Here is a 25921-nt window from a genome sequence, read left to right on the forward strand (position 1 = left end):
ATATTAGCTAGTTGTGAGAGAAAACAGTCAAAAAAAACCAAAACTTCAGATTAAGGAATTGTCAAAGAGTAAATGAAAAAAAAAATTTTTTTAATGTGTTTCCATCTGTTTTCAGATACTATCAGTTCTTTCTCTGCAGATGGGCTGCAATCTTCATAAGTCCCTCAGAGTTACAGGAAAATACAAATTTTAGATAAGCCATTGTTTCTGCTTTCATGGAATTTATAGTCTATAAGGAAGATAAAACATAAACAAACTATAATATACAGTATGACATGAAAAATACAGTAGTAAAACAAAATGTTTTTAAAAATCTGAGAGAGAGGGGCGGCTAGGTGGCGCAGTGGATAAAGCACCGGCCCTGGATTCAGGAGTTCCTGAGTTCAAATCCGGCCTCAGACACTTGACACTTACTGGCTGTGTGACCCTGGCCAAGTCACTTAACCCCCATTGCCCCGCAAAAAAAAAAAAAAAAAAAAATTCTTAGGGGCAGCTAGATGGCGCAGTGGATAGAGCACCGGCCCTGGAGTCAGGAGTACCTGAGTTCAAATCCGGCCTCAGACACTTAATACTTACTAGCTGTGTGACCCTAGGCAAGTCACTTAACCCCAATTGCCTCCCTAAAAAAAACAAAAAAACAAAACAAAACAAAAAAAATCTGAGAGAGAAGTTATTTCTGAAAAGAGGGAGCAGAACAGAGAAGGCTTCATGAAGGAGGTATTTAAACTGTGCTCTAAAGGAAGGGGAAGTAAGGGTATTCCAAGCACAGAAAATACCATGAACATGTAAGTGGGACAACTCTTGCTGTGCTTTGGGGAGAAAAAAAAATTTAATATGGTAGGAGTGTAGAGTGCACAAACAGAAAGAATAACAGGCAAGATGGTATCAGATCGTAGAAGGCCTTAAATGCCAGACTAAGAAGTCAAATTCATGAGGCAATCTATATATAAGGACACATACAATTGTACAATAGAATTATATAATGTATATAGTATACATATGCTATATACAATTCTGTCGTTGGCATAAAAGATGAACTAGGAGAATGAAGAGAGTCGAAGTGAAAAGACATTTTAGAAGGTTACTACAATAATATAGACAGGTATTGACAGATACTCAAAATCAACATTAACATTTTTCACTTTTTAAAACAAAATAAGAATCCTAATACATCAGAGTATCTACTTAATTAGAAAATAACTACTCACATCTTCATGACCATATGTACAGGCTAAATGGAGAGCTGTGTTGCCATTATTGTCTTGAATATCTGCATCTGCCTTATAGTGCAACAACAGAAGCTTAAAAAGGAAGAGAGTCAACAATAAGCACCCCAAAATTAATGTATAAATGCAAATGACATACTGCTCTAATTCTTTAGGTATCATCATAAACCAAAACGATACATACAAACTTAAATTCTTTAAATTATTTAGGGTCAAGGATTCTCTTGGTTTTATAAGTTCCATATTATTCCAAACCCAATACAAGCTATTTATGCCATTAATCCCAGAGCTATGTACATGCCACTGTAACAGATCTGCCTTTTACTTGCCCCCATTAGTGTAAGGAAGGTGATGCGACAGGACAGGAAGTAAAATCTCATTCATGAATGAAATGAAGCTTATGGAAAAACCACTGGTAAAACAACAAAATCAAATATAGACTTCTACTTGTCTGTATCTTTTTTCTTTCTGTATTTAAATAATATCCATAACCATACTGAAACAATGAACTGCTTACTGTAACACTCTGATAGCCTTTCTGACAAGCCAAATGAAGAGGTGTTGACCCATGGTAATCGGTTGCATTCACTACAGCCCCTTTGGAAACCAGCAGATCAATAAGTGATGCTTGCCCTAGAGAGAATACAACACATGCTTCAAAACATATAAAAGCTACATTTCTGAATGGGAGAGAGTTAAGGGGAGGCATATATTTTCCAAACTGAAATAGGAAATCCCAACTTTATCTCCTCTTTATCATCCTCTTGGTTCAGTTTATATGAAGTGCTTTGATATCTAAAGTAGTCGGAACTTCTACATTATTCAAGGTGACAAAATCATAACACTTCTTTCAAACATCTTTGAGTTAAGAAGTTTTGCAAAATAATGTAAGTTTAAGCAATATGTATGTTCTTTGAGCTAATATAAGAAAATTTAAAGCCTTTGGCAAGTAGTAGTCCAGAGCAATAAAAGGCTTGTTTGTTCTGTCATGAGAATAGTTGGATACATCTGACTCTCAACTTACAGAAAAAATGGAGAAGGGGACGGGGGAGAGGGTGCAGAGCTGCTGCTTGCAGAACACTAATTATGATACTGGAACATGGGCTTTACAGTAAGGCTCTCAACCTGCTCTTCAGGCTGGACAGAGATCATTTCATGAGCCATCAAGGCTGAAGCAACTGAAGAGCAAGCTGACAAAGCATTTGGCATTTTTAAAAGGGGATTTGGCTTCTTTCAGATGAAGAGCACTGATATGGTAAATAGACAACCCCCTGATCAATGAATTCATTTAACTTTTATGTGCCATGTCAGTTACCAAGAAGAAAGCACAAGGCTACCTACCATAAATAGCAGCTACGTGAAGTGGCGTATAACCCCTGTCATCTCTGGAAAATGGAGTGACAACTGAAGGGTCATTCAGTCTCCTACATACCAGAAGTGAAGAGAAGAAAAAGAGCAAATCAAATGACACATCAGGTAAAATCTGAATCATTCTGCCATTTCCCAGTCCAAGTGGATTTTATTCAGTGATGTCCTTTTAGCTGTAAAGCTTATAATCACAGAATCACAGTCTCAAGGCTGAGACTTAGCAGCAGCTAATCTAACCCATACCCAAGAAAGAACCCCTGTTGCAGAGTCTACACATGGTTGCCTCACTTCTGCTCACATGCTTCCAAGGACAAGGGACCCACTCCCTACAAGGCAACCTTCTCCAATGAGGAATCGCTCTAAAGATGAGCAACCACTGTCCTATGTTAAGAGCAAAGCTTCCCCTTACAATTCCAAGGACTCCCTTAGTTTTGCTTTCTGTGATGGATCATGCAGCCCTTCAAACACTTCAAGAAAGAAAGTCTTCTCTTCTCCAAGTTTCTTAAACTGATTTTCATACTGCGTGAGCATGAGATCCTTTACCATCTCAGCTGCCTTCTTCTAAATACTCTTCAATATCAATATCCTTCCTAAAATGTGGTACCCAGAACTGAAGTCAATACTCCAGATGGGATCTGACCAAGGCAAGACTCTTTCCTCCCTATGCCAAGAAGCTAAATCAGATTATGATTATATTAGCTCTCTTTGTTCTATCACATTGTTGAATCATATTAAGCTTACAGTCCACTGAAGCTCTCAAATCCTTTTCTGACTAACTGATATCTAGCAAAACCTCCCCCATCTTGGGAAGATTTTTTTAAGTCTAAATATCAGACATTACACTTATCCTTACTGAATGTCATCTTATTTCACTTGGTCCAGTGTTCTAGCCTGTCAAGATTTGTTTTGTGCCCTAACATTGTTGTTTCGATGTGTTAACTATCCTTCCCAGCTTTCCTCACCAGCTATAATCATCCTGAGATTTAGTGTTCTTTATACTACTCTTACAGAACTATGCCACATCCCATATTAACCCTCTATTATACACTATTTCCATCTTTTGAAAATATTTTTAATCTAAGTTTTTATTTATAAAGGAGGTAGAACATGAATGTGGAATATTGCATATACTATCAGATCCAATGGATATATTGGTTGGTTTTATTCAACTGCTCTTTGCCTTTCTTTTAATAATTCTTTATTTAAAAGGATGGTACACATTCCCCAAATGACAAATGGTCAAAGGATATGAACAGGCAGTTCTCAAAGGAAAATAAATCCAAGCTATTAAAAGTTATATGAAAAATAATGTTCTAAAGTATGACTAATTAGAGAAATACAAATTGAAACAACTGTGAAGTTCCACCTCATACCCATCAGCTTGGCAAAAAGGATATTGGCAAATGCTGGTGGGGTTGTGGAAAAACACACTGTTGAGGAAACTGTGAACTGGTCTACTCATTCTGCAAAGCAATTTGGAATTATGCCCCAAAAGTTATTAAACTCTACATATTCTTGACATAGTGGTACCTCTACTAAGTCTATGCCCTAAAGAGATCAAAGAAAAAGGACCTGTATGTATAAAATTACTTATAACAGCTCTTTTCATGGTGGCAAGAACTGGAAACTGAGGAAGAGTCAGACTATTGGGGAATAGCTGAACAAGTTATGGTACTTCATTATAATGGAATACCAGTATACTGTTAGAAATGATCAAAGGGGCTGTTTGAGATACCTGAGAAGACTTGTATGAATTGATGGTGAATGAGGTGAGCTGACCCAGGAAAACAACTTATAGAATAACAACATAAAAACCACTCACAATTCCAGAGAACTCATGATAAAACATGTTGCCTACCTCCTAATAAAGAGGTAATCGACTCAGAGTGAATGAGATACATTTATTTTTGGACATTGCCAAAGCAGGAATTTGTTTTGCTCAATTAAACATGGTTGTGATAGGGTCTTGTTTTGTTTTCTTTCTCAAAAGGGGAAAGGGTTGAGATGGGAAGGAAAGAAGGCAAACCTAAAAATAAAAATAAAATTGAATTTTTAAAAAATCCAAGCTATTTGATTTTGGAATATTATTGTCAATCCAGAAATTGCTATCTTGGTCCTGCTCACTTCACTTTTCTTCAGTTCATCCAATTCTTTTTTTTTTTTAATTCTGTAAAGTTTTTTTTTCCCCCATTCAGTTGTATCTTTATTTTTTTTTTAATTCTGTAAAGTTTTTTTTTCCGTTCAGCTGTATCTTTACTTTTTTTTAATTCTGTAAAGTGTTTTTTTTTTCCGTTCAGCTGTATCTTTATTTTTTTTTTAATTCTGTAAAGTGTTTTTTTTTTCCGTTCAGCTGTATCTTTATTTTTTTTTTAATTCCATCCAATTCTTTACAGGTTCCTCAGAAATCATCCCCTTTATCATTTCTTAAATGACAACAGTATTACATCACATTTATATATCTTAACTTGTTCAACCATTGCCCAACTGATGAGCGCCATCCTCAGTTTCCAATTCTTTGCCAAAATAAAAAGAAACATAAATATTTTTGTACATCCTTGAGAGTTTGTTTTCCTTAGGACTAATCTCCCTATTAATCTACTCTCCCTTTTATTCCTCCTTCTTCCTTCAACCATTTCCTTTCTGTTTCTCTATTGAGTCAGCCAGTCAAATAACATTTACTAAGTACCTACTATGAACCAGTTGTGTGGAATGTGGATCTGGAATAAAAAACAAAGGAAACCAACTAGTAGGATACTAAAAAAAAAGTCTACGTATGAGATTACATCTATGTTACATCTCTTTCAGTTACTGGATGGGAAAAGAAATGAGCATACATATTTTGTTACAGAACCTACCACTTTTATAAATACTGACCATCTTTTAGGGCATAAATTCCTCACCAACAATGAAAAGCAGATATATATATAATGCATTCTTTAATGACTACAATAAAAAAAATATAATCAGCAAAGGTTCATTAAAGAAAGGATTTAAAAGTAATTGGAGCACCAGCCCTGGATTCAGGAGGACCTGAGTTCAAATCTGGCCTCAGACACTTAACACTTACTAGGTGTGTGATCCTGGGCAAGTCACTTAACTCCAACTGCCTCACCAAAACAAACAAACAAACAAAAAGTAATTGGACACTAAATAACTTAATCCCAAAGAACTGGTAGGTCAAAGAACAAATTATAAAAACAATTGATATGCCAAATATATGGAATGCAACTAAAGTAGTCCTGAGAGAAAAAATTTAATTTCTAAAAATCTTTCATCAACATAAAAAAGACCAGATCAGTTAATTAAACATCTAACTAAAAAAATAGAAAATCAACAAATTTTTTAAAACTCAAACATGAAAGTAGAAATCTAAAAATCAGAGATTAATAAACATTTTTAAAGCATTGAATTAATAAATAAAACAAAGAACTTCTTATTAAAAAATTTTAAACCATTATTTTGATTTTTAAAAGAAAAAACCAAGTTACCAATATTAAAAATGAAAACAAACATTCACAACAAATGAAGAAGAAATAAAGGAAATTATGAGAAATCATTTTGCCCAACTGAATACCAATAAAACTGACAATTCAAATGAAACATCTGGGTACTTATAAAAATATAAAATGCCAAGAACAGAACAAAACAAAGAACAGACAACTTAACACAATCTCAAAAAAACTGACAAACTATGGACTCTTTTTTTAATTGAGGCAATTGGGGTTAAGTGCTAGTAAGTGTTAAGTGTCTGAGGCCGGATTTGAACTCAGGTCCTCCTGAATCCAGGGCCAGTGTTCTATCCACTGCATCACCTAGCTGCCCCTATAAATGGACTCAATGGAAAATGTTGCTTAGAGAGTCATAGGCATATGAGTTTGCCAATCATCACAAAGTCAGGAACTGTCAACATAAGGATTTGAACCTAGTATTTCCTAATTCCAAGTCCAAAGCTCCTTCTAGTATGCCATGACTTTCTTTTTTCTTTTCTTTTTTTTTTTGGTGAGGCAATTGGGGGGCAATTGGTGAGGCCAGGGTCACACAACTAGTAAGTGTTAAGTGTCTGAGGCCATATTTGAACTCAGGTCCTCCTAACTCCAGGGCCGGTGCTCTATCCACTGCGCCACCTAGCTGCCCCTATGCCATGACTTTCTAAAAAAACGTTTTATTGATTCCTCTAACATAGTCATTTCTGTGTATTCTCCTCCCTGACAAATTCAGCCATTCCTTATGTTTCCTTGAAGCATAAAAAAGTTAAGCAAAACCAATGAGCCAACCCTATCTAGCATAGTCCTCAAACTTTCCAATGAAAGAAAGGAGAAGTATTTCTTCATCTCTTCTCCAGGTTCAGCATTAGTCATCAGAATTACACAATATTCAATTTCATTTAACTTTCTCTTTGTTTACATCAATGTAGTAATCACATGTTTTGTTTTCCTGGTTCTCCTTACTTTACTTTGTATAAAATTAATGTCATCCTATGTTTTTCTGCATTCCTCATACTTGTTATTTCATACAGCATAACAGTCCATTATATTCATATAATACAATTTTCTTTGTTACCACTGCCCTATTGATGGACATCAACTTTGTATTCAATGTCCTGCTTCAAGGAAGCAACAAGCATCTTTATCAAGTGTACTGTCACAAGAGAAAAAGTAATGGGAAATAGAAGAAGCTGAAGCTGAAGTTGTTCCCATTCCAGAAAATGCCTGAAAAAAACTTGCTCTTGCACCAAAATGATATACCCTATTACTATGTAAGCAGGGTTTTTTTCCCCCTTAAAAGCCAGAAAGAACAATTAATTTTTTTTTAACATGTGTACAGAGGGGCAGCTAGGTGGTGCCCTGGATTCAGGAGGACCTAAGTTCAAATTTGACCTCAGACACTTAACACTTACTAGCTGTGTGACCTTGGGGAAGTCACTTAACCCTCACTGCTCTGCAAAAAAAAAAAAGAAAAAAAAAGTGCTTTACATATGTACAGCACATTAAAGTCTATAAAAGCGTTCATGCACACTGTCTCATTTCATGTTCTCTGTATCTATCTTGCTTTTTTAATAACCCGGTAGATGTAAGGACAGGTGGTATTATCTCCATTTTACACACGAAGTTTAAAAAACTTAAATAAACTATTTCTTCGGTCATAAGTTTGCATAAGGTTATATGACTAATAAGTGAAAGGGCTAATATTTAAACTTAACTGCTGTTTCTGTTATACCAGCTAACAATGTTTTCAACATAAGTGTTCCCAAGCAGCATGTTATCCCAAAGGACCCTCTTACCCAGAGACCAGTTTCTCACAGTTGTCGCAGAAGCAGAGAGGATGACACATCTTTTGAACCGTGTCTTTATCATGGTGATCCTGACACAAAAGTTTTTCTACTTCTTCCTGGTTACCTGAAGCAATGTGCTACAATAAATCCAGAAAAGAGGAGACATGATAAAATGCTGTCAAATAATGCAAATTATTCTAATGTTGCTTGATTTCAATTTTTCAGGTTGGAAGGCTCTTTTTTCAAAGCTTTTTAAGTACTTAATTGGCTTTAGGTTATAGGGGATTGGGAGGAAAAGAAATTAGACTAAATACTAAATAATGTACTTGTACTCAGAAATCACCATTCCCTACCTTCAGTTTTATCCCCCAACAGATTTTAGCATTATCATTCCCCCAAACCCTTTTCCTCCTACATTCCCTATTACTTTAGAGCAGGACTTCTTAAACTTTTTCCACTCATGACCCCTTTCTGCCTGAGAAATTTTTATATGACTCCAGATATATAGATCTATATAGTATGTAGGTATATATACTGTTGCCAAATTTTTCACGACCCCCACATTCAGTTATGCAACCCCATATGGAGTCATGACCCACAGCTTAAGAAGATAGGTTTTAGAGGGCACCACCATCTCACAATCAAGGTGTCATCCTTGACTTCACTATCTCTCACCTCCAATACCCAATCTGTTGTCAAGGCCTGTCAATTTTACCTCTGCAACATATCTTGAATACGCCCCCCTTCTCTCCTCTGACACTACCACCACTCTGGTGCAGCCCCTCATCACCTCATACCTGGATGATTGCAGTAGCCTTCTGGTAAGTCTGCCTGCCTCAGATCTCTCCCCACTTAAATCCATCCTCCATCCAGCCATCAAAGTGACTGGATAGGTCCAACCATGTCACTCTCTTACTCAATAAACTCTAGTAGCTCCCTATCACCTCCAGGATCGAATGCTAAATCCTTTTTTTTGGTGTTCAAAGCCCTTCATAATCTAGCATGGACCCCTCCCCTCCAGAACCTTTGCAATTTTCTTATACCTTATTCCCTGGTGACACTGGCCTTCTTGCTGTTCCATGAACAAAACACTCAATCCTCAACCCTGGGCATTTTCTTTGGCTGTCCTCCATGCCTGGAGTGCTCTCCTTTCTCATTTCTGCCTATTGACCTGTTTGGCTTCCTTCAAGTCCCAACTAAAATACCATCTTCTATAGGAAGGCTTTCTCAGTCTCTTAATTTTAGTGCCTTATCTCTCTTGTTTCCTATTTATCCTGCATATAACTTGCTTATACATATTTGTTTGCTCACTGTCTCTCCCATTAGAGTGAGCTCCTTGAAGGCAAGGACTATTTTTGCCTCTTTTTGTATCCCCCCACACTTAGCACAGTGCCTAGCACATAATAGGGACTTAAAAGTGCTTTTTAACTGACTGACAGCATAGTGCTAGGTACTGAATAAATGCCTTAGTAAAAACCAAGCCAGCCTTTATAATTCCAAGTTACAAGAGTCATCATAATGGATTCTAAAAACACCACCCACAACACATTGTCTTTAACTATCAAAGAGAACTGCTGGTGTCTTACCTTAAACAAACATTCAATAGGGGTTGAACTCATCTGGGATAGTAAGTTCATTCTCTGCCTAAGGGACAGTTTGTCACTAAACCCCTCAGATTCCTAGAAGACAAACAAAACACTTTTTAATTACAAATAAGATATATATCATAGTAGAGATAATATAAAAGCAAAGATTACTTAACCTTCACAATTTCTAAAGGAAAAAGATAAACAGTCTTCTATCTCTCATATATGATTCTTAGCCTCTTCTTGAGTCATGAACCCCTTTGGCAATCTAGTGAAGCTCATAGCCCTTTTCCCAGAATAATGTATAAATTCATGAAATAAATGCATGAAATAAAATACACAGCATCACAATTATGTTCAAACAAAGTAAACAAAATATATTTTTGGTTTTTTTTGTTTTGGGGGGTTTTTTGGTGGGGCAATGGGGGTTAAGTGACTTGCCCAGGGTCACACAGCTAGTAAGTGTCAAATGTCTGAGACTGGCTTTAAACTCAGGTCCTTCTGAATCCAGGGCCAGTGCTTTATCCACTGTGCCACCTAGCTGCCCCACAAAATATATTTTTTAAAAAGTTAAAGGACTCTGGGGTTAAAACCCCCAGATTTAGAGCTATGGCAGAATGGAAGTAGATATTTAATTCATTTTAAAAGATCTTTAAAATCTTTAAATTAATTTAATTGTTAAATTAATATAAAATTAAAAGCAGAGAATGCTGCCAGTTAAAAATAAAATAAAATAAAAGAGTCTTCACAAAAAACATAGAGAAGATTTTGCCCCCACACTGTGGGGAGGGATGGTTACCTGGGTGACAAATAAAAAGTTATCAAAGTTATCGAGCCTTTATACTTAAATAGAATAATAAACAAGACAGAAGAAGATGCCTCTTCTGAGAAAGTATGAAAACAAGTGAGGAAAGGACCAATTACAACTGTTCCTTTGCTAATCATCAAATTAGATCTTATAAAGACCAAAAATTACTTTTTCAAGCATCAAACAATGTTCTGTCTGCATGACAGGAATAAACTACAAACTATCCCAAAATAAGTGTCCAAGAGTTTTACAGAGCTGAGGGTGCTGTTTTGTGCCTTTTAATGGAGGCTAGTTTTTTTAAAATTAAAGTTGCTTTAGTTGTTTCATGTTGTTTTCCAAGTACTTTAATCTCTCTTTTTTAACCTCTAATACCTAAGTAGGGATATTATAAAGCAACAGTCATCAAAACCATCTGATACTGGTAAAATTGTGTGTGTGAAAATTGTGTGTGTGTGTGTGTGTGTGTGTGTGTGTGTGTAAAGGTAGAACAATGGAATAGACAAGGGAGAATCAGAAACAATGGCACTCAATAATCAAGCATCTGATAAACTAGAAAATCTAAATGACTTAGGAAAACCTCCTTATTTGACAAAACTGCTTGGAAAACTGGAAAGCAGGCCTGGTAGAAACTAGGCTCAGACCATACTCCTTATACTACACTCCATAATACATTCTAAATGGATATGTGATCTAAATATTGAATTAGATAAAATGAAATAAAAAATTTAAAAAGAAAGAAAACATATAATTCTCATAGTTATGTTTAGGAGATGTATTCTTAACCAAACAATAGTTAGAGCTAATTACAAAAGATGCAATGGATAACTGTGATTACATGAAACGGAAAAGATCCTGCACCAACAAAATTCATGCACCTAGGATGAGAAGGAAAGCAATTAAATTTGGGGGAATCTTTGTACCAAATTTCTTGGCTAAAGGTTTGGCATTCAAGATATATAAACACACACAACACAAACATGTAGGTGTATATGTGCATATAGACATATGTCTACAAACAGTTCTCGCCTTACACAAGTGGACCATTCCCTCAGTCCTCTATGTAAAGCAATTTTTACATAATGCAGATTTGCCTGGAATGTGGGGAAGGGAGGGAGACAGGCAAAAAGAAGACCACGTGCCCATGAAGGGCCAGCACATGCTTCAAAGACAGTTGGGGCCAGGGACAAAGAAGAAAGAACAGGAGGAGAACATGCCAAGCCCCATGAGGGCCTAGCTAGAACTGAGAAAAAGAACACAGGGAGGCAGACACATGGGGGCTGGACATGGTCACAGACAGGAGAGGATGGATGACTTGCAGGGGCCAGGAATAGACAAAGAATAACCAGACAGAAGACAGACACATGGGGGCAGACACAAGGGCAGAGTGGGGTAAAGTTTTCCTCTCTTGTAGTTGAAGGTCTCAAGCAAGTCCCTAATCCAGGAGCAATGGTGATGGTGGCAGTCTACTCACACATGTCCATTTGTCAGCTTTCATTTGAAGGGTTTTTTTTTTTAATCTTGGGGGACGGGGTTTATCCCCCGAAAAAAGCCAAGGGGGCAGGAGCAGAGAGAGCACAGCACTGCACAGTAAAGTTAACATAGGTGTTTTCTGGAATACAGATTTCTTTCAGAATTCTTCACATAAAGTCGAATTTGCATAAAGTGAGAACTGTCTGTATTGTATAGGATATAAACAGATGTATGTATGTATACACATATCTGTGTGTATATATATCCATGTATTTTATCTATTTTATACATGTATACATATGTGTGTTTGTATCTATAAACATATACCTATGTGTATAGACATGTATATGACCAAAAGCCATTCCCTACAAGATAAGTGGTCAAAGGATATGAACAAACAGTTCTCAAAAGAACTAAAAACTATTAACCACCAAATGAAATCCCTAATAAGAGAGATGCAAATGAAAACAACCCTGAGGTTTCACCACATACCCAGCACACTGTCAAAGATGACAAAAGATTGGAGCAGTCAATGTTGGAGGAGTTGACAGAAGATGGAGCACTAGTGCATTGTGGGTACACCATGGGGTGAATCAGGGCAACCACTTTGGAAAGCAATTTGGAAGATACAAATAAAATGGCTAAAATGTCCATGTCCTTTGACCCAGAGATTCCATTACTAGATTTATTCCCCATGGAGCCACTGATAAGAACAAGGTCCCTATATACACCAAAATAGTTACAGGCACTTTTTCTGATAGCAAGAAATGGAAACAAAAGTAGATGCCCATCAATGGGGAATGGCTAAACCAACTGCAGAACATAAGCGTAATGAAATATTACTGTACTGTAACAAACATAAAAATAGAGAGAAGCATGGAAAAACTTAAATGATACAGAATGAAGTTAGAAGAGACAAGAAAACAATACAAAAAATGACTATAACAACATAAACAGTCACAAAAAATCAAGTGAATGCTGCAAAATTATAAAGAATCTATATATGTTGTTTATGTAATCTGAAACTTAAAGTTCAAATACTAATCAGGAAAATAACTCTCCCAGTTAAATAAGGCATTAGATGTGTTAGCATAATACTAACAAAATCAAAAGCAGATAAAACTGCCATTTAGAATATTATATAAAGAATATAATTAATCTTACACAATTTTACAAGTGAATTGTTTTCTACAGCAAATCTCTGGGTATGCATCTCATATCCTGGAATGGCAGCACTGACTGGGAACTTAACTTCAGCCTTCCTTTAAGCTGTCTACTTCCACCATGGACCCAGAAAGAATAAAAATGGGCAAGTTTGGACATGATTGTTGGCTCAGAGGTGAACTGAGCCAAAATTTAAAATTTATCAGGTGTATGTTCCACTAGGCAAACTGAAATGAATAACAAAGGCTATTTACTGATGATGTCAAAAGGCTCAAGCTCAGCTCCCCTTCACCCACACCTCCAGAAGCAGTATAAGAGGCATTTGAACCCTTTCCCTTCAATCCTTCAAAACCAAATGGATTATACCATAATATGTGGAATAATCAAACTAAATTCTTACAGGGGGCTTTTCAGAGAGATTTCCTTGTCGAATATACTCTATGGCAGCCTCTATTGAAGTCAGGCAGTAACCCAATTCATCTTTTGCTGAACTACTAAATCTGAAGTTTTTGATGTAACTCAAATTTGCCATCCTAACAAGGAAAGAAAAAAAGAAAAGTTAAAATGATATCTTCCCAACTGACAGATACACAAAGAATCCATGGTCAGCCCAGTTAATGTACCAAAATTAAGTTGACTAAGACTATCAACGGTAGATATGGCATTGTTCAGTTAATCTAATCAACTTCATTTCCATCTGTGTTTAATCTTAAATTGATCAATAGAATTAAAGAACAATAGCACAACTCCATACTCTGCCCAATGAGAAAGAATTATACACTTCACATAAAGAAGAGCTCAAAGGGCAGCTAGGTGGCGCAGTGGATAGAGCACCGGCCCTGGAGTCAGGAGTACCTGAGGTTCAAATCCGGCCTCAGACACTTAACACTTACTAGCTGTGTGACTCTGGGCAAGTCACTTAAACCCAATTGCCTCACTAAAAATTAAAAAAAAAAAAAAAAAAAAGAAGAGCTCAAAATCAAAATAAATTCGTAGTTGAACCATGACTAGTTCTAAATTCCAGGACTTGTGCAAGCATTGTTGCCATTTATTCAACAAAAAGTCCAGAAAAATCTACCGGTAAAAAAGACACAAAAATACATGTATCATATAGGTTATCTAATGATTACTGTTTATGTGCTGGATATTTCAGACATAAAAAAATAACTATAAGAAGATTTCTTATCCAAAAAATTTACTATCCTGTCCTCCTAAAAAGTACACGAAGGGGAAGATAAATTAAAAACTGATATTTTGTTTTTACTTTCCTAATAGAAATTACAACTCAGCCTGGTAGAGTGATCAACTATCTAGGCGTTATAAAGCTAGGCTACTCAAAACATGAGAGTCTAGATAATGGAAACCATATATGCAATGTTGCAAGCTAAAAACATCTTTAAAATATTTTTACCAATTTGGTATCTCTGTCTTCACAAGTAAATAAAGCAGGACAGACAGCAGATCATCAGCACACATGGTCTCCATGTTAACTGTAGGAAAAATGTTCAAGAAAACAAAGATACTATAGTTCCAAAATCACAACCCAATATGATTATACTCCACATTAAAATGTTACTGTCCTTGAAGTAGAAGTTGGATTCAATGGAAAAATAAAACCCACACTTTGAAACACAACAAACTGGATGGCCTTTGATATGATACAAGTATTTTTTTTTTCAGGGAACTAAGAGACTATGGGAGTCTGTCTAATAAGGGATTAAGCCTCACATCTTCCTAAAGCTATTAACAAAGCTATCTTTTCCCCATTTGAAACCATTTGCATTTTAAATACTATGTGCTAGTTATCTACTTCTAGCTTTTTAAAAATATCATAATTGGACATATGGCTCATCAGCTTACACTCACATAGCTTATACTGAATGTGAAAGTAAATATATGTGTTTTTCAGCAAAGAGAACAAAGATGGCTATGCTATTAGTAGGATGACAGCTATTCATCAAAAGCACATTCTTCTAAGATCTGAAAAGAATAACCAATTAGAGATTCTAATGTGCTACACATATTCCCATATTTTTAAAAGCCTGATAAAACTGACAATAAGCTTGGTCATTTTCCAGAGCATAATTAGTTGAAAATTAAAACCTGCTACAAGTGGGCAGACAAAACATATAAGGTTCTCTATTAAAGTATATCTACCATTCCAGTTATTCCTGGGCCCTCACCTTTAATACTGGTGTCTTTTACATTATGTCTGTCACATGCATCTGCCTGTGCCTAAATTTTATTAGCAGCAAAAATTCCATCGTCTCCACTGGAAATATTTTCTTTATCATTATTATTATTATGAATAACTAGTAATATTATCATTATTACTACTAATAATAAATGACCTTAACATTTACAAAGTTTTTTGAAAAGTATGGAATGCTAACCTGGCATCTCATCCATAAATCAATCAAGCAACAAGCACCTACTATGTACCAGGCACTATGTTTGGTTATGCCATATAAAGTTATTCCTGTTTTGCAAATGAGAAAATTGAGGTCTACAGAATTTAAATGACCAATAATTACAAAGTAAGTAGATAGTGGAGCTGGGACTAGAATCTAAATCTTCTTGTACTAAGTCTATTGTTATACGCTATCTCCTCATGATTTAATTTCCTTTTTCTTCCTAAAGCATAGATCTGACTATATTATATCATCCCACTACTGAATAAACCCCAATGGCTCTCAATTATCTCCAGGATCAAATAAGAAATCCACTCTTTAGTTTTCAAAGCTCTTCATACCCAGTCTCATCCTACCTTTCCAGCCTTCTTACACCTTGCTCCTCTCCACGTTCTCAGTGAACCACCTCCTTGCTGTTCCTTGAACATGACTCTCCATCTAGTAACTCCAGCCATTTCCACTGGCTGTCCCCCATACTTGGAATGTTTACTTCCTCACCCTACCTCTGCCTCCTGGCTTTTTTCAAGTCTCAACTAAAGTCCTACCTTCTGTAAGAATCTTTTCCTAGACCTCCTTAATTTTAGTGCCTTCCCCCTGAGACTACTCCCAGTTTATTCTGTATCTTGTCTGCACAAAGTTGCCTGCATGTGGTCTTTCCCATTAGACTGTGAGCTCCTTCGGGGAAGGGACTAATTTTTTCCTTTCTTTGTATATCCAGTACTAAGAACAGTACCTGATACATGTTAGGTGCTTAATAAATGTTAGGCAATCAACTGACTATGTAACTCTCTATATCCTTCCATTAACTGTATTACTCTCTCTAAATTTCAACACTGTAGGAACATTCTAATCCCAATTTCCTTTCCTGTACACAAACCTCTTTGGCTAGGAGATTGCATAATTAGCTGTACCACTTTTCGAAGACAAACCAACTTCTGTTGTGGAGAGGTACATTTGTTCAGTTGACCCAGTTCTCTCTTTGCACGGGGTATGTTGAAGCTGTAATATAATTTGGAGAGACAATTTAGGTCAGAAGTAGGAAGTTCATACTAATTCCTGATCCTTTCACAATAAGCATCTCAAGCTATTGATTCACAGATTTTTTTTAAGCGATGGAAAAGAAAGCAAAAGATAATTTGATAAATGATATTTTGACAAATGATAATTTGACAAATCAATGGCAAAAATGCAGTTGGATTAAATGTCTATTTCTAATGAAACTGGCAGAAGTGGGGATCATAAATCTAGAGTTTATAATAAGGTCTTAAAGGTCAACTAATCCAGCCCCTTCATTTTACAAAAAAGGAAATTGAGGCCCAGAGCCATTAAATAAACTGCCCAAAGTTACACAAGTTATCAGATGTCACAGGTGGGACATGAACCCTGTGCCTCTAACTACAGAAGCAGTGTGCTCCTCACTATGTCTCATTAATCTAGAAAATATATTACACTTGCTAACCTCTCTCAAGGGGATTATAGGAAGCAGAAGAATTGAAATTCATGTTTTTTAATTCCTCCCCATCACCCAGGAATAAAAAAACACCCAAAACCATCTCCCAGGAAGAAGCAACAACCAAAACCTCAGTTTTGTTATACTGTAACTCTTACCTGAATTCTGGTTTAACACCAATATCTTTCTGCTGAAGGTCTTGAAGACTTCTTGTAATTTTGTTGAAGGCAGCATCCTAACAATAAATTTTTTAAAGTTTTAGTTTCTTTAAAAATACAAAACATGAATTCTATCTCTTTTGAAGCATATTTAAAACCTACCTCACTTGCTTCAATAGTTCCCACATATTTAAAGATCAGATCATATATGTCATGATGAATATACATCTGCAAAATTAACCAGATCATGATTTTAGGAAGCATATTATTCAATGGCAAACAAAATATTTTAATATATTATACAATTTTCCATCTTGCATGCATAGGTACTTACTTCAACTGCCTGTTTCATCAAATTCATCTGAAGCTCCTGTTTGGCTAACATTTTCTAGGCATTAAGAAAATTATGTTAAAAAGAGCTTATTTATTTTGTGTAAAACTTCAAGTAAATATCTGTACCTACAAACTATTTTGCTTACCAAATGAGAATCCCTTAATAATTGCTGGAGACATTTAGTATAAAGTGCATTCACTGAATCCTGTGTAAGAAAAAGAGTTAAAAGTATCTAGATAAGCTGTCACTTTTAAAAATCAACGTGTATAAAACCATCTTGGAATTTTAAAAAAAAGGGAAGGACAAATATTCCCTGAACAGCCAAAATAACCATAAGTATTTAAAGTAAAGAAGTAATGACTAAAAAAAAAGAAAAAAGAAAAAAAAAGATATAATGACTTTCTTTAATGGAAAAAAAACAATTGAAACTACAGCTCCATAAAGTTACAAGCTACTGACTATGTAATGACGAAGGCTCTTTCTTTCATAATCTTTGAATGTTCGGTGGAAAGATGCAATGTTTTTGTCAAATCTCTCTGAGTATCTTCCCAAAAATTCTCTTACATCTTCAATTGTTTTCAGGGTAAAAGAATTTGATGAGGTTGAAGATTCTTCTGAAAAGAAAACAAGAGATAAGTATAGCCAAAGGCTCTGATGTTCTCTCAACCTTCATTCATTTCCAAACCTACAAATGGACCCCTGACCCCAGGACAGCTAGGTAGTGGAGTGGATAGTGCACTGGCCCTGGAGTCAGGAGGACCCGAGTTCAAATTTAGCCCTGGGCACTTACTAGCTGCATGACCCTGGGCAACTCATGCCAACTGCCTCAAAAGAAAGGAAGGAAGGAAGGAAGGAAGGAAGGAAGGAAGGAAGGAAGGAAGGAAGGAAGGAAGGAAGGAAGGAAGGAAGGAAGGAAGGAAGGAAGGAAGGAAGGAAGGAAGGAAGGAAGGAAGGAAGGAAGGAAGGAAGGAAGGAAGGAAGGAAGGAAGAAGCAAAGAAAGAAAGGAAGGGCCCTCCCAGTATAAAGGGGAAGCCCTTTTTAGATGGCATAATAGTTAGGCTCAATGAAGGTCCATGTTAAAAGCTAATTTTATATTGGATATCCAAAAGAATGGTCCAATAAAGGAACAAAACCAGCCCCAAACTATACTACTAAATTAGTACCTATAAGCCAAGAAGGCATTATTCTAGTCTAGCTTACCCTGTTACCTGGTAATTAAAATGAAAAATGTAATAGTAACATTGAAATAAAACACTGTCTCACTGTCTAGATATCAATGGCTAACTCAATTTTCCCAGAACATCAAAATCATTCACATTCATTAAAACAATAAGGTCTCAGAAGCAGATGATTTGAGAGAGAACAAAAAAAAAAATATTGCTTGAGGAACAGGATTTAAAGATGACACCCATAGACTATGCCAGCCAATAGATTTTAGAGTGACTACTCCTAAAAAGATATTTAGCTTACGCTTTGAAAAAAAAAAAAGAAAAAGAAAAGAAAGAAATGTTTAGGGCAGCTAGGTGGCGCAGTGGATAAAGCACCGGCCCTAGATTCAAGAGGACCTGAGTTCAAATCCGCCTCAGACACTTGACCCTTACTAGCTGTGTCAAGTCACTTTACCCTCATTGCCCTGCAAAAGAAATTAAATGAAATGAAAGAAAGAAAGAAAGAAAGAAAGAAGGAAGGAAGGAAGGAAGGAAGGAAGGAAGGAAGGAAGGAAGGAAGGAAGGAAGGAAGGAAGGAAGGAAAGAAAGAAAGAAAGAAAGAAAGAAAGAAAGAAAGAAAGAAAGAAAGAAAGAAAGAAAGAAAGAAAGAAAGAAAGAAGGAAAGAAAGAAAGAAAGAAAGAAATGTCTGCAAGTTTTAATGGGATTAAGTGGGGCAGCTGGGTGGTGCAGTGGATAAAGCACCAGACCTAGACTAAGGAGGACCTGAGTTCAAATCCGCCTCAGACACTTGACACTTACTATCTGTGTGACCCTGGGCAAGTCACTTTACCCTCATTGCCCTGCAAAAGAAAGAAATGAAATGAAAGAAAGAAGGAAAGAAAGAAAAAAGGAAAGAAAGAAATGTTTGCAAATTTTAATGTGATTATATAATACTGTTAAATTATATATATATATATTTTTTTGCGGGGCAGTGGGGGTTAAGTGACAATTATTTTTATATTTTAAAAAAATATCGGGGCAGCTAGATGGCGCAGTGGATAAGCACCGGCCCTGGATTCAGGAGTACCTGAGTTCAAATCCAGCCTCAGACACTTACTAGCTGTGTGACCCTGGGCAAGTCACTTAACCCCAATTGCCTCACCCAAAAAAAATAAATTAAAAAATCACCAAACATTTATTTAACATTTTACAGGTTTTAAAACACCTTTGTTTATGCATAACCTCACATAAGCAACACAACTTTGTCAATAAGGTATCCTTAAATCCATTTTCCAGATGATGGAAACTGAGACTTAAGAAAAATTAAGTAGCTTGCCCACAGTCACATGTTTACTTAATGGCTGACTGAAGGACCTGAACCCAGATCTCCTGACTCATGGTCCAGTGTTCTTTCCACTACACCACCCTTGGAAGATTTAACCTTTTACTTAAATACAATTTGATAGAATCACTGTAAAATATATACATAATTTTTTAAAACAAAGCATATATTGAGAAAGTTTTCTCTAAAAATACCTGTGCTCTCTTTTTTCTCCAATGGATGAGCTATACACAGTATACTAAAACTTTCTTCTTTTTCATTGTAGAAAGTTTCTTCAAAGAGAATGGGCACTGAGAGAGGATAAGCAAAGCCAGCTCCTAATTTAATTCTGTTTCCTTGTATGAAAATCTCCTGAAATTATAAAGTAGTAATTGATCACACAATCTTCACCTAATATTCTTCCCATCACTCTATCCCAAATGCCTGACTTTAAAAAGCCAACACTGTACACCTTTCCTCCATTTAGGTTTGAATATGACAGGTTACATATTTTTTTCTTAACTGAATAACAGAAAGTACCCAACCCTGTTCCCTTCTACACAAAGATCACACTGTAGTTATGACATTTTCCTTTTTTAAGAGGTAAAAGAGAATGCTAAACTATTTGCTAAAGGTGGGAAAAAACCCAACCCTTTACCTCTTAGAAAAACAAAGTAAAGGCTAAAAAAAAAGACTGATTCTATCTGAATGAGATAACTGATCAATATCTTGATCCAAACAAAACTGACAATCCTGCATATGTCTCTATCCCTATTGTATAGGTACCAACTTTCCTTAAGGCAAGGTTTCTTTTCCTGAAAAGGTACGCAGTAAACAAGACACCCAGTTTCCTCAGGAGATCGGTCTATATCTATGTGCTCACTCAAGGCCTTCATCTTACCTGCACGACTGACAAAATTGATACCAAACTGCTTATTTATATGAAAAGAAGTCTTTCCAATATATGCTTTGAAAGCTCTATGATCCTGCTGACACCTATGTTAAGTGTCTGTTTACCCAGGTGACAGGACAGTACATGAAAGGCAGTGTGTTACATTAGAGAGGTCACAGGACCCCTGACACTTACTGCCTGAGTAGTCCCAGGGGAGTCTCTTTGCTCCCTTATATGTAGGGTGAGGGAGTAAGCTGAGATGGTCTCTAAGGTCCCACAGACCTAAATCTATAATCGTATAATCCAAACCAAGAGCATGGCTACTATCAGGAAAAGATGTGCAAGGCTTTCTTCTGAACCCTCCCTGATCAAAAGAAAGAATTTTATAATGATTCAGCCCCTGAGGAGGGGTCTTAAGGACAGGACTTGCACCTTACATGAAAATGGCTTTGTATGAGGTCTTAACATAAGTTCTTCCCCCCAAAATCACTCTACGATCAGCTTGTCACCATGATTCAAAATCTACCACAAGAATCATGCACATGGATCTTAAAGGTTTCTTTGGTCTCTAGGAATTCCTTATGAAAACATGAATACTACTAGGTTGGGAGCTACCCTAAACTCGTCAGTCACCAAAACCTCAGAAACCAGCTCAGAGAAAGGTCTTGCAGGAAGGAAGAGAATGAAAGGAAGTATGCTCTTCCTCAAGAACAAGAAGAAAAAGTTAGATGGGAAAACAAAAAATAACAACTTTTCTTGACCTCAGGTTGACACCTAAGAATATAGGCCTTACACAGGTTCAGGAGTATTTGGACACAATTATGTCCAGTAGAAATACAGACTCCTCCTAGGGAGCTGGTTAGAAATGAGAGATACAAAGAAACATTGACTCATCACACAGAGTATTTAGTGAGCCCTGGCTTTGTGCCATGCCAAAGCAGGGCACTAAGGGGATAGAAACATGAACAAGATATTCTTCCCTAAAGACTGTGACAAGGAGGTAAAGATCTCCTTCTGAAGACATAGATGTGTGTCCTATGCTACTCATTAGGTCAATAACCTGACTGACCAATATTACAAGGCTGATGACTAGCCCCCAGGCCCCATTCTCCCCCTAGGTCAATGTTCCCTCATTTCTCTTCCAAGTAAAGTGTGCTCTTGGTGAGCTGCAACTTCTCAAGTCATCCTTCCAACACCTTTAACATTTCCCAAAATACTTACATATGTTCTTGTAAAACCATAAGCATAGTCACATAAAGCTGCTCCAACCAATGTCATTTTACAATAATATTATTAATATATTGGCACTGAATCCCCACTGCAACATCATTCTCCACTGTGATACACACACACACCCCTATACATCTTCAGGAGTACCTTCTTAGTCACAATCTTAAGTGAGGAATGCATTTTACCCATATTTCTACCCTCTTAGCATCCAGCATTGTGCTGCATAAAGCTGGTGCTCACTAAATTTCTATGAAACTTCTCCTGTGTTGTGGTATGTGTCTATCATGCTGTCATAAAATCAGTTAATGACATTAGATCATATATTCCTGCATTTCACTGAATAGATTCTCCAGCAGCAAAACCCTTTTTTGCAAAAGATCGGCAATATCATGGGAATAGGTAGGGCTGAGGAGTGTTCTAATCTTACTCAACACTGGTTTGGTAATAGTGAGGCCTGGAAACATACAAATTATTCTTACTGGGCTCTGGAGCCTGGTACCCCTGAGAGAGCTCTATCTTACACCATCACAAATCCCTTTCATCAGAGGTGGGCTTCATCATCCACTCAAATCAACATGAAGAAATAAAATGCCTCTTTGTATCTCCTAACACCCTGCCCTGCTTCCCCTCTCCCACACAACTCCCTTCCCTTCCCAGTGCACTCCTGATTAAATGATGAAGAAATGGGGTACCTTTCCATTTAAGGTCTGAAAACTCTCTCCCACTGGTTTCAGGACATAGGAGTCAAACTGACAGGTAGACTGTGTGCTGCTTGATAGGCTTCCTTTGCAAGGTACTAAGACCTACAGGAACAATTAGTTAAGTTGATTAGTTTGATACTCAATACATCATCAAAAGCAGGTACCAGTTTTCCAATTTTATTACAATGATTTTTTTCTTAAACCAGCCCAACTAAATTCAGCTTTTGAATCTTGCTGTTACAAAAGCTAGGATATTGGGAAGAAAAACCTAACAGATGACAACTGCTAACAAAAGAAAGCCCATCTTATTTCTGGAGGCAGCAAGACCTCCCACCACTAGGGCCCTCACTTCCCCAAGCCCCTAAAAGAAATGGAGGGTACTTCCTTGTATATCTTTGCTCAGAAGCAGACAAAGTAGTTTCTTCTCGATGTTATGACTATAGATTTCTGCTGCTAACTGCAGAATTCTCCATGCCCAAGACAGGCTAATTCAACATGAACATCAATAGGATTTATAGTTAGAAGGGACTTTTATAGAGCACATAATCATAGAAATCACAAGAAGGCCCATCAACCCCCTCATCTTACAGATGAAGAAACTGAGGCCTAAGAAGGTTAAGTGACGTGCTCAAGGTCACATATGGAATATGTAGCAGGGCCAAGATTTCAATAAAGATCTTTTTACTCTAAAATCAGTCCTCTTTTAATTATGACAAGCTTTTCCATTATTTCTCACCTCCACCTGCAAAAAAAAATTAGGAGATAACTCCCAATTTCAATTATTTGTGAAATGCCCCTCCAATCTACTGCAGCTAAAATACCTAAATAACCTTCACTAGGACCTGTGTGATTGGCTGTCTTTCACCACAAGCAGCCACTAGATGAACTCAGCCACCAAAGCCAAGATAGTGGAACTGGGACTTGATTAACACTAACAAGCCCAGGCAAATAAACTGACAAGGAAATGTATTTGTTAATAACTTTTTCTTTCTCCTATCTGCAAATTCACTTTAAATACAAATAATTATAAACTTGTATTATTATTTTACTTTAAAATAAAAAAAATTTATTCTACTACTCTATTTCCTTTGCCTTGTAGATTTTTTTTTAAATGCACTATCAATTGAAGCAGCTTGGTCATTGTTCAAGATATTCTTATATTCTGGTTTATCTAGTGTTTTAACAAGTGAACAAGAAAAGTAATTATTTGTTATGAATAATTAATCATGAGACCATTACAAAATAAGGGTGCAGGGGCAGATAGGTGGTGGAGTGGATAGAGCACCGGCCCTGGAGTCAGGAGTACCTGAGTTCAAATCCGGCCTCAGATACTTGACACTTACTAGCTATGTGACCCTGGGTAAGTCACTTAACCCCAATTGCCTCACCAAAAAAAAAAAAAGGGTGCAATTTAGGACAGGTCCCCTTCTTCCAAACCCCCTCCCACCAATTCCCCAGAGATATTTTCTATTTCACTTGAAATAAACCTTGATGGCTCTGTATCAGTAAACAGATTTCTGCTTTTTGACTGGGGAAGAAGCATATCAACTTCCAAATATATTCCATAGTACTGTTTAATTTAATGAAAGACATATATAATGTTTTTGTAGCTACTCTTTTTTTTTTTTTAAGTGAGGCAATTGGGGCTAAGTGACTTGCCCAGGGTCACACAGCTAGTAAGTGTTAAGTGTCTGAGGCCGGATTTGAACTCAGGTGCTCTATCCACTGCGCCATCTAGCTGCCCCCTCTTTTTTAATCATAAAAGTATTTTAGGGGCAGCTAGATGGCGCAGTGGATAGAGCACCAGCCCTGGAGTCAGGAGTACCTGAGTTCAAATCCAGCCTCAGACACTTAACACTTACTAGCTGTGTGACCCTGGACAAGTCACTTAACCCCAATTGCCTCACTAAAAAAACAAAAAACAAAACAAAAAAAAAGTATTTTACTTTTTTCTAGTTACATGTAGAGATAGTTTTCAACATCTGTTTTTATAAGATTTTGAGTTCCAAATTTTTCTCCCTCCCTCCCTTCCCTCCTCCTTCCCCAAGACAGAAAACAATCAGAAATAGGTTATATATGTATAATCACATTAAACATATTTCTGCATTAGTCATGTTGTGAAAAAAGAATCAGAACAAAAGGGAAAAACCTCAAAAAACAAACAAACAAAAAAGTAGAAACAGTATGGTTCAATCTGCATCCAAATTCCACAGGTTTTTGGTTTTGTTTGTTTTTTTTCTGGATGTGGAGAGCATTTTCCATCATGAGTCCTTTGGAATTATCCTGGATCACTGTATTGCTGAGAAGAGTTAAGTCTATCACAGTTGATCATCACACAGTGTTGTTGACACTGTGTACAATGTTTTTCTGGTTCTGCTCATTTCACTCTGTAGCTACTCTTAAGTCACTAATAGAGCCCTTCCCAGCTCTTTAAGATAAGTCAGGAAGTAGAACTTATTCTATTAACAATGAAGTCAAAGAATTTTACTTTAAATGCTAATACTACTTTGCATCTCCATAATGTATTCCTTTTATAAATTATCTTAAGTAGATCAGAAATTGTACTATGATTCTTCAATATTTCATATGCAAAATTTAATAAGAAATTTGACATTTTTCCTAAGATTTTCCTTATCTAAGGATATACTAATAAAATTATACCTCTTCTAGAGCTTCTGAGAAGGAAATCATTTTGGTTTCAGTTTACATTTAGGTGATAACTGCTAGGCTCTTTATGGGGAGAAAAAAAGAAACCTAAAATCATATAATAAGCCTCATTCAGCTTCACTGAGCTAGAAGATGACAAGAGGCCAAGACAAACGTGTTAAAGAAATGTCAGAGAAGGAAGGGAACCTTTATATATGTGGGGGAGAGCTATACTTATGACCACAGCACTTACCAATATCTTAGTTGTGCTACTACCACATGACAATTATCACATTCTGTATCATACTGAAGCTATGAACAGAGGTTTGATATCTCCAACCAGTATTTGTTGCCAATGATAAAATTTGAGCTTTCAAGTGAAAATTAGAATTTTGGAAAACTTGAATCCTCCACCATAAGCCTGACAGCTTCCCACTTCTTAAAAGACTTTTCTAATTAGATAGGTGGGAATATTAAGAAATACAATTTTTTATATTGTATTGTATTCATATTGTATAATGAAACTAATATTTTCCAAATGACCAAGGGACAATGTTATAAAATCATGCATGGTTTGTAAAAGATCCATTAAATTACAAGATAGACCAAAGAATTCTAATGTATCAGAGTACTACTATAAGTTCACTGACATGATTTCAGATTTCATAGTGCAACTATCCATTAAGAAACTACCATCTGTCAACTTCTTACATAGAATCAAAGAAAATTATCCA

The 25921-nt window shown here is 36.4% G+C and overlaps 1 protein-coding gene across 4 annotated transcripts in view; it reads right to left on the bottom strand.

The window, feature by feature from the left end:
- The window catches only part of ANKRD27 (ankyrin repeat domain 27), an 86068-nt gene that overhangs the window by 25900 nt on the left and 34247 nt on the right, over positions 1–25921 (bottom strand). For 3 of the 4 annotated variants that reach the window (XM_043987460.1, XM_043987458.1, XM_043987456.1), the window contains exons 3-17: positions 22533–22643; positions 19934–20090; positions 17707–17861; positions 17393–17452; positions 17248–17301; positions 17076–17141; positions 16914–16990; positions 16183–16304; positions 14306–14384; positions 13295–13427; positions 9453–9545; positions 7876–8003; positions 2568–2650; positions 1744–1859; positions 1209–1301 (exon numbers count right to left, since the gene is read on the bottom strand). In XM_043987460.1, coding sequence (XP_043843395.1) covers positions 1209–1301; positions 1744–1859; positions 2568–2650; positions 7876–8003; positions 9453–9545; positions 13295–13427; positions 14306–14384; positions 16183–16304; positions 16914–16990; positions 17076–17141; positions 17248–17301; positions 17393–17452; positions 17707–17861; positions 19934–20090; positions 22533–22643 — 1527 coding nt within the window. The remainder of the gene's footprint in view (positions 1–1208; positions 1302–1743; positions 1860–2567; positions 2651–7875; positions 8004–9452; positions 9546–13294; positions 13428–14305; positions 14385–16182; positions 16305–16913; positions 16991–17075; positions 17142–17247; positions 17302–17392; positions 17453–17706; positions 17862–19933; positions 20091–22532; positions 22644–25921) is intronic. The other variant, XM_043987459.1, reaches the window with a different exon arrangement.

Source organism: Dromiciops gliroides, chromosome 2, assembly GCF_019393635.1.
Source record: "Dromiciops gliroides isolate mDroGli1 chromosome 2, mDroGli1.pri, whole genome shotgun sequence".
Taxonomy (NCBI): Eukaryota; Metazoa; Chordata; class Mammalia; order Microbiotheria; family Microbiotheriidae; genus Dromiciops; species Dromiciops gliroides.